Here is a 12,042-nt window from a genome sequence, read left to right on the forward strand (position 1 = left end):
ATATTTCGTTGGTTTTATAATGAAGTGATGCAATTGGCCAACCAACATCCGCATCCGTGATTCGAAAGAACTGTTTCAAATCAAGAAACTTAGCTACATCGCCAGATAATTACACGATTTTAGACAAGACGATCAACCGATTCGAGATGAAAGGGCCAGACGAGAGACAATCAGAGATTTGAGACAAACCGAGAGAGACTCACATCCACACAAAAGACATTAGCGAATCGTCCAGAGGACGTTTCTCAACCAACACGTTTTGTGTTGTGGTAATTTACTAACTTTTTTCAGTGTTTGACTACTTTGCCTAAAAAGTCACACCCCTACAGCCTCAAACTCACAAAATACATATACTTAATTTTTTAGTATGCCTCAATATTTTCAAAAATTAGAGAACTGGACGAACAAATATTTTTTGGAGGCGATGTGAGTTGCCACAGTTTTATCAGTTGCATCAGATGATTTTGTATTTTTATAGAATTTTCTGAACATCCACTTTGTATATCAATTCGTACGAAAATAAAATAAAAATACGTCTTACAGTGATACTTTCACAAAAGAGCTTAACACATGAACAATGCTTTGTAAGCATATTGTCCTTCATTCACAGTGATCATAAAGTGAGCAACTGGATTTAATCGGTCTATTTTAAATGTTGTCTGACTGACTGCTTAACAAAATAGAAGAATAAATATAGCAGAAAGCAATTTAATAAACCATTCTACATGTTTACTATTAAAAGAAATATTTTTTAATAAAAATAATAATATTAGTTTTGAACCCATGATCTTTCGGTTGATACATGAGTGCACAATGATTATTACCACCCAGCTAACATATAAATATCTACGCAGGTGACGAGCTTATTTTGACGTATAAAAGCACCTCGAGATTCCTATCCACGGTAATAGGCCATTCTTCTCCGGAACGGCGTAATAAAAGCGCATTAGCGCAAAGTCGGGGTTTACCCTTTTACACGCCCTGCTACAATAATAAGTCGGAAGCGCGCAGATAACTAAGTTACGGCTGCAAGTTTCAAATCGTAATCAGTGATATATTTTTACGCAGAACCCGTCGGGCCCTTTGGCGAATATTTCATTTCGATTAGGTGCGAATTTATAGCGTTGCTGAAACGCAGGAATCGCGAAGAGAGAGAGAGAAGGCTCTGAAGGAAAATGACTTGCCGCTTAATGGGTTGGGATTACGGCGTGTAACTGGTTAAGGGATATATTGGTCCAGATAGTGTAGCGGATCCTATCTACTAATTAATTGAATCCTGTGCAGCGGACTTCATAATTGGAATCGGTTGACCCTCACAATTCGTTATATGGGGATTAAACGTATGTGTACATGGGTAAGATGTCTGTAATGGAAATAGGATTATAGATAATCTGAAAAATACCCATCGAGTTATTGCAATAGAGAACAGTAATTTCTATTACATTTTCATATAAATACATTAGAAATATATCTAAAACTAACCGAAGTGATATTTGATAGCGTATTTATGATATATAGCCCGGTTCGACTGGGAAGCATGAAAATAGATATAAATAAATCAGACTGCAGAAAATGTTCTACTTCTATGTACGGAATTCATATTTTCTGATACTTTACCACTAACTTTATACATATTTATATTTTCTTTAGGAATATTTACCTTTTTTAAAATAAAAACTGCGTACTTATTAGTTGACATTGAATACTCTATCTATATTTTTAATAGTATTTTGTATATGTGATTATTTCTGTAAATAAAGATACCTAAAAAAATATTTTTTAATATTATTTACAATACGCATCTTGGCAGTATTAGTAATTTTAATTTCAAATATTCTTAAAAGCGGAATAAATGTAGGTTGTTAAAAAATATTACTTAAAATATTTGTAGTTAGATCTTAGTAATTGTATTGAAAACCAAGATTTTTAAACTTATAAAGAAACTAATATAAGTTTAAAATCATAGAAGAACGAAATGTGTTTAATTAGTTAAAAAGGTAAATTAAAAAAAATTAGTAATATATTTACGACTGTTTTTCATAATTTTACTTTTTTTTCGTGTCAAAAATATGTTTTATAGACGGTGATTTTTTTTAACAAAAATATGCCGGGCAAGTACTTAAAAAGCGGTGTCTCAAATCGATTCATAGCGAAACAATTCCAATGCACGTGTCTGTCGTTGAAATCTCTGGTTAAAATAACCGAACACAGGCAGCCCTCGACTTTCACACATAATTGGTTCCTGAAAATGTGTACGAATGTTGAATGTACGAAAGTCGAGGGAAGTAAAAAAAAATGAAATTGTGTGTATTTTAAAATATTTATTTATCAAGTAAATATAAGATGTTTAAGAAGCATCTAAGAGACACGTTTAAGTGTGGTTTGCGGGTGTTTCCTTTGAAAAGTTATCAAGAGTTAACTGTTTTCCACTATTCTTTTTCTTTTCTTCATATAGTATTTTATAACATACTATGTTTTTATTGATCGCCCCACGCACTTTAGATATGCGTTCTCCATTGGGATCACAATCTTCCATAATATTTAAAAATTTGTCAAGGTGCGTGAAGGCTTCATTCATATTTTTCATTGTTAAAGAGTTTTCCAAAATAAATCTGTCTCATCTACATTAAATATTTGGCTAAAGGAATATTCTACATCTTCAATAATTTTGGATAATTAGGAAATAAATTCTTTTGCAGCATCTTTATCCGCATCAGCCAATTTTCCAGTAAATTTAATATTAGGAAAAATATACCACATTTTAAATTTGTAAAACCAACCGTTACTTGCTTGAAAAACCGTGTTAAATTTTTTTTAATCTATCCTTCCAATCTTTGTGCAAACTAAGAGCTTTTGCTTGGATAATTGAAATAATTTTTGATGTTAGTCATCGATCTACGATGACAAGGATTTTCCATTTAATCTATGTTTTTTTTTTTTGCTGTGTTTTTTTGGAAACATTTCATTAGAGATTGTGGAAATATATCTTTATTTTTTACAATTTTGAACGTATTCTTTAATTATATTTTTATTTTGCAAAATTAAACATATCATAGACCTGTTTGTATCATACGAACGTCCGATTGAAGCAAAAGATTCACCGCTATCAGAACGTATTTTTAAAAAAAATGTTTTTTTTTAAATGTGCAAAATAGCGAATTGTGCGAAAGTCGAACGTTTGAAAGTCAAGGGCCACCTGTATCCTTAAGCATTAGAGTTTCAGTCACTTCCAGAAGCTTTTCGAATCGGTTTTTTCTCAAGATCGCCAATGTCTTTTGCTCGGTGGATGATCTTGTCGTCTTCTTTGGCAGGTACCATTCTACATTCAGCATGACACTGCACGCTTGTGTGTTGCCGCTTTCTTCATGGCACTAATAAAGGGGTCCCTTTATTTGTATTTTGCGATGTGGGTTAACTGCGTGAAGAGCGAGTCAGACTATATACGGTGGAAGCAAGTGGCGCGCGGAGCAAACGTTCGCTCTCCACCGATGCACGCAGTGAAATTAAAACATCAAGATGGTTACGCTCTAAAGCAGCAACGGCGCAATTTCAAAAATTAGATTGAATTATAACATTGAACAAGTTTGACGAATAATCAAATTAATGCGTTTGGTTAATTATTAAAAAACATTTTTTATAGTATTGCAAACTACAAATACTTTTCACGAATATTTAAATAAATAAATATAACAAAAAAATTCAATCGCAAAGTAAATTTATTGTACAAAATCATATAATTTAAATGTGCAAAAGCAAGTTGTGCAATATCCTTACTATTGTACAATATCCTAAATAATAACACTGATAGATTACATGTTAATAATAGTTCAATAAATCCATAACTCACTCTTTACTACTTTATACGTGTGCTACATATGTATACAATAAATTTAATCCGAAATACCCCTCCACAAATACAAAAGAAACAAGCATTACAATAAAACAAAGCATTACCCTTAAGCCAGATTACGACTCGACCCTGTCGTTTTCAATTACTCGATTTACAAAAAATACATTAAATTATATTGCAAAAATAATATAATAATACCTTAACGATTCGGTAGGTTTAGCGGTACGGCAAAGCGGGCCGCAGGTTGTCGAAACGCGAGCATTAACGTTTGCACGCCGGCCGTACGGTCCACGGGTTAAATTTGACCCACGGAGGCCGTATCTTTATCCAGATTACTTTGCGGATATGGCCGTTGCCGGCTTATCCCTGCGTGCCGCGCTTGGCTACCCCTGCTCTGCTCTTATCTAGCGTTAAATCACCTGTGTTGTGTCCAGACACTTTGTATATATTATATGTATCATGATATGTAACTTACATATATGAATACTCAATTTTAGGATAGATAAATTAATATAATTTGAAATGTGCTGATCCTTATCTTTGAAGTTTTTTTTACTACTTTTTCTCATGTATTAAATTACATTATAAAAATATGACAATTACATTATTTTTCATTGTCAGATCTAACATATTTACAGTATACTTTTAAGTTTTAGTGAAAAATTACAATTTTGACGATACGAATCAATATCGTATGCCACTTAAGGGAACGACTAATGCCGAAAAGGCTCCAATAAATTTGAAGCTTATCCGCTAAAGTGTAATCCCGATGTTCTTGGCTGGAACATTTTTATTTACAGCGCCTCCAGGAGGATTCCTCTGTACTTACATACATACACACATGTATGTATCTATGTAGAAGATTCTCTCTGCCATAAAGGAGATAAACCCTCGCGACCGACAAATGGAAGTGTGGTTATTCAATTTCAATCGTGAAAAGAGCGAGCCCTGTGACAATTGCATCCAAAGGCTCACTTTTATCGATTCCATTATACTATACCACTCCAACAATATCCACCGTATACTATTCCAGTATCTACTAGAAAATAAGAGATTCTTATCGGATGCTGCACCGCCAGATGGAAATTTCAATCGAGAATTTTCCGGACGATCAGAAATATTAGTTTCCGATACTAGCGTATGACTTTGACTGAAGCTGGCTATTTTATATTATTCGATATAGCAAAATATAACTTATTTGAACAGAGTTTAAAGCCATAATTTACAGAAATATTTTTAATTAGTTCTTATGGTATTTTCTAATATAAAAATGACAATGCTTTTTTATTGTTGATACTTGTAAGTTCTTATAAAAATTCAAAATAAGTATGAAAAAATATAAATTGTACTATTTTTATAACTTTATTTTAGAAAAAATATTATTGCTGGTGTTACTCCACACCGAGCAAGCATGCATAAAAATAGGTTTATGCAATGATTTAAGTATTTTTGTAGTGCGCGTTCTTTTTTTTAATAAATATCGGTTTTCTGCAATGGTAGCAAGCAAAAATATGTTTCTTTAATTTAACCTTGGAGTTCAGGTGTAAGCCAAGGTATTTAATGCTCGAATTACATTAAGCGCTACTGCCTTTCTGACTTTGAAGATACAGTGGCAAAGTTTGTCTACGTTTCGTAAATATAATTGACTCAGTTTTATTATGATTAATTTGAATTTTCCACACCTTTAAATAATAATTAAAGTTTTAAATATTTTTTTGTTATTTATTCGTGATCGGTTTAAGTCTTTAGGCACTCATTTTATTATAAATAACTGTATCTCTAGCACATAGTTTCTTAATTATAAGTAAATTAAGTTTTTCATGAGGCCCGGAATCATTGTTTTTCCAAGGCCCAGGTTCGCTCTCGGCAGCTCTGGCTATCATATGTCTTTGAAAGCTAAAAACTTACTAAATCTGATGAACGGCTACTTGATATATTTAAGAAAAAGGTGCTCCACGGAATATATGGAGCCTTAAAAAAAGCAATGAGTAGCGTATGAGAAACAACCAAGAGCTGTACCACCTGTGCTAAGAAGAGAGGGTTCTCCACCTTCATTCGTGTTGGAAGTCTTCGGTGGGTGGACTACGTTGCTCAAATGGAATCCTTCCAACCGCCGAAACAACTGCTGGAAACTAGCTTGCTGATGATTGACAGAAATATTAAGGTATCGGTGGTTGGATGACGTAACGAGAGCTGCCAGTATACTTGAAGCCAACAACTGGCGCAGGATTGAAAGAGCTTGAGAAAATTATTGGAGAAGAAAAAAAAACATTTTTGATTGTTCAGCCAAAAATTATTAAATGAATGACAGTATTTAATTGGAATTTTTGTGAATTTAAGCGATTTTTTAAATGCACAAAAGATATTTTAAAGCAATAGATCTAAATTTCAGGAAGTTCTTATATTATTGCGTTGTGAGTGTTTAAGCAAAGTGTTAAAATAATGTGCTGTAATCAATGTAAGCTAATTTTTTAATGAATATAAAAATTAACACTATGTCATCGTGCCATCGTCACAAAAGTATTTTTCTTGCATTACGTCATAACTTTGAAAGCTGCTACATTATGTATTTATAACTAAGTATAGAAATTAATATTGTGAACAAACAAGCAAGAAAAACTACTCACTTTTTGTGTTAAATCTCGCCAGATTGCAGACCGTCCCGCAAAATGTTTCTCGCAGACAACTCGTCGCGGTTTAGTGAGTATTGTCAAAAGTTTGTCAACGGTTAACCGCAACATGTCTTATCACTTTGAGTTCTTCAAACCGTGACGAGTTTGACACAATTCTCATTATCGCCATTCGAGAGGCGAGACTGCTAATTATTCACCAAGAATATTATAATAATTGAATAAGTATAATTTATGAAATATTAAAAATATATTTTTTAATGCAACTTTTATATTTAATAAAAAATAGGAATTCAAGATAAAACGTTAGTGGTGGCAATTTAAGTAAAATAAAAATAAAATACATTTCACAATTTAATTGAAAAAAAAGTTTGCTGGCCAATCGCATTTATGCAGCGAACATCCACCAATCGCTGCAGTCGCTTCGTATAACGTCGAAATAGGTATACGCCTTTAGAAAGCGACGTTCGCTTGTCCAAGGTCGTATTGCATATTATCTAAATGTATTTGAGATTTTTTGCAATTTAGAAAAAAATATATTGCTGATGTTACCCACACCCAGCAAGCGTGTTATAATAAATAAAATAGTTTTAATTATTATCTATTTTTGTATATTACAATTTTATTATTTATACATATATATAATATTATTATTTTTATCAGGTAGTGAGTTGCTCCAGGGCTCCAAGTACACCATTTCGGAGACGTGCCTCAATGAATACGCTCTTCTCACGAATATCACAATCAAGAATTTGGAAAAGAGGGACTTCGGCATGTACACTTGCTCGTCGACCAACTCTTTCGGGAGGGCTGAGGGGGCGGTGAGGCTGCAGGGTGAGTGGTGTTTCGAATGTCTTCTTTTTTATAATAGTCATCCTTAGAGAGGAGCATTCCGGCAAAGTCGTAAATCTCGGGGCGGATTTTCAGCATCCGTCTTGCGCGTGGAAACAGACGCGTGACTTTGACGTGGCTTTTTGACGGAATGTCGCGAATGCATAAGTAGATGGATAGTTATGTGTGGTGTGTGTTTTTTAGTTTTTTCTTTGCGTACGTTGTATTTTATGTTATATTTTCTGCTTTTATTATAAAAATGTGTATCATATATAAAATACATATTCTATACATAGCTTAAGCAAAGCATATTTTATTATTTAGATTTTTTTTATTATTGGCTTTATTACACTAACATTAATTGAAACGATTTCCGATTCAATTTGATTGAATATTTCGTACATTTACTTTTTAAGAATCAAATCTGCATAGTCAAAACCAAGCAGATAGTTTAAGGATTGGTGAAATGAATTTTTTTTCACATTTACCGATCAATGAAAAATATTGTAAAATAATTTATTGTAACGAGAGATTAATAATCGTCATTATTTGTAAAATATTACTTCAACGAAAAAAAATGCAGAAGAGAAAATATTTTGAAGTATTTTCCCAAGATACTTTTCGATATGTTACAACAAATACGATGCGAGTGTAAAAAAAAAACTAAAATAATTTTTAAAAAAATGTTAAAACTATCAGTTTGTCTTTTGACTTTAGCCAAATAAATTATTCCCGTACTTACGGTTCCCGCCGCTGTAAATTTGAACTAAAATTACAAAGGTTACTGTTTATTTACCTTACTTATATTTGTCGTTTACTGTACGTACAGTATCATTTTTATTATTCAAATATTTTCTTTGTTAATTATTTTAGCCCATAAGGATAAAAATCCATTCTAGGTGTGTAAACATTTCAAAAAACACACACAAAAGTTCAAAGCAAATTTCTTATAAAGGGAAAAACACAAGTGGATTGGGAAATTCATCAAATTCAGATAAACAAAAAAACTCTTGAATCAACCGATATAGATTGCTCAAAAAGTGCGTGTTAAAATAAAATAACTTTCTGAAAATGTTGCTTGGCTAGCTGCTGAAGATGGTCTGTCAAAGGTATTTGACATAAATACATTATTTTTTATAAAATATTATCCTGACTTGTATGCAAAAGCTTGTTTTCTTGTGAAGTACAAAAGTGTATAGTGATTTAAGCACAGGGTAAAAAGTAAAGAAAATATTTTTCCAAACCAAATCATTACACTCCATCCAACAATATGTTTTTTTTTATAAATTAATAATAAATAAGCATTATGGCATTCTACTGAGTAGCTGAACATGAATTATAAATTCTGACTAAACTAAAATAAATCTTTTAATTGTAGTTTTCATATTTAAATACTCGTCCACTCGTATAGCGTAATACTAAATTGTTGGCTTTTCTTTAATTTCTATTCAATCTTTTTTGTTTTATAAAAATTATGAATTAAATTCATAACGTCCCTTTCACATTTGGACAGTTTATAACCCGAGTTTGTGAAACTTTTTTGAATGAAGCTAATTTCTCTAATCGCTATATTATCAAACGCGCCAATTCGGAAGATATTTTTAAAACGAAATCATCAAGAGTTTTTAATCATTTAGAAGCGGTTTTTTATTAAGCTTTGTCTTCATGAATTCGTAAAATTATTCAAAGCTTAATTTTTAAATGTTTTATCATTGATTTGTATGTATTGATGAGCATAAATTACATAAACATAAATTTTCGAATCCATACGTTGCGTGAAATAGTCTACATTTTAATTAATTTAAATTCATGTTAATATTAATAACCATTTTTATCCTAAAATATTTAGTATTCATTATTTTTTTATATTTAATTTATTAATAATATTTTTTAACCTTTAGAATACCAGCGCCTTGTTAAAGTAGCGCGTGAGCAGAGTTGAAAATTAAATAAAGTGGACACTTCTGCACAAAACCGTTTTAATGTATAAAAATATTTTTTAAATAGACGAGTGAACTTTTATTTAATACAGAAATGTTGCTAAAATCTGTGAGATTTGCGTATTTACACAAAAAAAAATATTAGAACACTTAATAACAAATAATAAGCTATTAGTTACCGCAAAACAGAGATATTCTCAAAATTTCTAAACATACGACTGCGAAACACTTTTAAGGGCGACATTCGTATTAGAAAATTATTGTATGAAAACATACAGAACCAAGAGAACCAAGCGGGTACCCGTACATAGAAAAATTATTATCACGATGGTCTTAATTATATTTAAAAAAATATATTTTTATCATTTATTTTTAAACCTAATATAAAACACCTTTTCACATCATCCTCACATTTTGCATCAAGATTTATAACGCCTAACTAACCAAACTTAACTTCGTCAGAGATCATCCTGCCGCCGAAGACGACCACGACGACCACAACGACCACCACCACCACGACAACCACCACGACCACCGAGCCGCCGCAGACCGTGCGGCCTCGCAAAAAGCAAACGCCTAAGGGCGCCAAGCAGAGCGACAAAAAGCTGACCAACCACATTCTGCCACCCGACGACATCGGCCTCAAGCTGGCCGGAGAGATGGACGCAGGAATTGAGATAAACACCCTGGACAGGAAGGAAAAGCCGGTCAAGTCCACGCCCAACACCCAGTGGATGATCTTCGGTAGGGGGCATATTTTGACCGGACCCACAATGCTTATGCTGTGTATCAACGCCTTGATTGTAATTCTGTCTTAAGCTGTGAATCGAGAATCGTAAATAAATTAATGGACATCGGAGAAAAAAATAGAATAAATATAAAGGTATATACAAAAACACAAAGCTATGTTTACCATGATGTGAAGTTCTCAAAAAATATATATTTGCAGAGTAGTATACAAATAAATCTATTACTTAAAAGCATTAATGAAATAAAATTTTATAATGAGGAATATATATTACTTAATCGATTAGCTCCGTGCAAATTTTATGAATTGTACGACATGAAAATATATTGTACATGACTTTTTTCTAGCAGGAACTTCAGTGCAGCAGCAACGGTAAGGTTCATTGGTCGCAATGACCGAGATCAAGCATTTCAGCAGTAGAGGTAAGTTATTTGCAGGGTAGTTTTGGTTCAAATCACAAAAACGTTATACGTCGAACTCAATTTAATTGCTTTAATATATTTAATGAATAATATTATTGCTTAATATATCTAAAACTTAAACTACTCAATAAGAGCTTAAGCTTTTAGTTGCTTACTACTAAATTAAATGGTCAAAAATGCGTCTTTTTAACAACCAATTTCATCTTAATAGTATTGAAGTTATTTTTTATATTCAACACTGATTTAAATTCTGAAGATGTTAAGCTTAGTAATCTTACATATTTTATAAATATTCTGAATACCACGTTTTCTTTATTCTCTCAAACACCTGTTTTTAGTCTATACAAAACTAGATAAGTTTTATATTTTATTGTACTTTGTTTTTATACGTATTTGACTTACTACGGATTTTTAAGAAAAAAATGAGTTCATGATCTCTGTAATCATTACATTACACAATTTTTTTTAAATAAAAAATCTTATTAGTTATTAAATTTCATTTTTAATTTTGTATTTTATAACCTAACTAGAAGTATTTTAAATTAATTTATTCTAACTTTAGATAACCAAACTAACCTAACTTCTCATCAAACCTTGAAGTTTTATCTGTAGCATGTTCCTAAAATGTGCTGCAAAACTGCATTGATGTGAACATCGCTATATAGTAATCTCATTATAATAAAATAATGTTTACACTTATAGTCTTGATTCTGATTTAAAGCTTTAATTTTATTTAGAGCCTTAGTGAAAAAAAACACAGCAACATCAGGTTTTTGTATTTAAATTCAGATCACTAATTTTTCTCCGATGTTCTCAGATGTAATTTATTGCTAATTTGATAACAGATGTCAGATATAAATATTTACATATACTATGTCGTCAGATATCAAAATTTAACAAGTCCCTAAATTGACGTAATAAAACTATATTACTATATTTCAAAACAATGTAGCAGATATATATTTAAAATAAATTGCAAATTAAATAAAAAATATAATATATTAAATATATTTTTCTCGGTTATGGACTTAGTCAAGTTTGATATCTAAAAAAAATATAATGTAATCGAACTGACAATAATCTAAATGCAAAGGCTTCGAATCGATTTTATGTGATATGAATTTTTTAACCCTTTTAATGATATAAGCTAAAAGTTAATCGTCGGATTTAAAAGCCGAAAGCTGTTAAGTTTATTATGCAGCAATAAAAAATGCTGTAAAAATAAAAAGGGTAAACATACATATATTATAATGCATAAAACACCTTTATTTAGTTTTAAATACATAGTGCGATAAGATATATAAATTAAATTTATTTTTATATTTTTTGTCTGATAAAAATCAAATTATGTTTTCAATAATCGACAAATTTACGATAAAAAATAATAATAATTTGATTAAATTTTTTCTTAATAATTACATATTTTTTATAATTAAAATCTGTTCCTGATTTATTAATATTTTACAAAAATAATTTATTTGACATTTTTTATATTTATTTAAAATATTTTTAATTAATTCTTACAGTTATTTTAAGCATTTAAAAGATGAATAAGTAAATTTGATTTATTAATAAAATCATTGCTATTTCCCAACAAATTCTATACTCATACGATTCGAAG

At 31.0% G+C, this 12,042-nt stretch overlaps 1 protein-coding gene across 1 annotated transcript in view; it reads left to right on the forward strand.

Annotated features, from left to right (window-relative positions):
* The window catches only part of LOC148239506 (lachesin-like), a 95,357-nt gene extending 85,179 nt beyond the window's left edge, over positions 1-10,178 (forward strand). The window contains exons 8-9 of the mRNA XM_088186787.1: positions 7,144-7,314; positions 9,714-10,178. Coding sequence (XP_088042913.1) covers positions 7,144-7,314; positions 9,714-10,069 — 527 coding nt within the window. The 3' untranslated portion in view covers positions 10,070-10,178. The remainder of the gene's footprint in view (positions 1-7,143; positions 7,315-9,713) is intronic.
* The last annotated feature ends 1,864 nt before the right edge of the window (positions 10,179-12,042 follow it).

The sequence above is a fragment of the Plectrocnemia conspersa genome, unplaced genomic scaffold (genome assembly GCF_051122295.1).
Source record: "Plectrocnemia conspersa isolate PC_06_02 unplaced genomic scaffold, ASM5112229v1 ptg000001l, whole genome shotgun sequence".
Lineage (NCBI taxonomy): Eukaryota > Metazoa > Arthropoda > Insecta > Trichoptera > Polycentropodidae > Plectrocnemia > Plectrocnemia conspersa.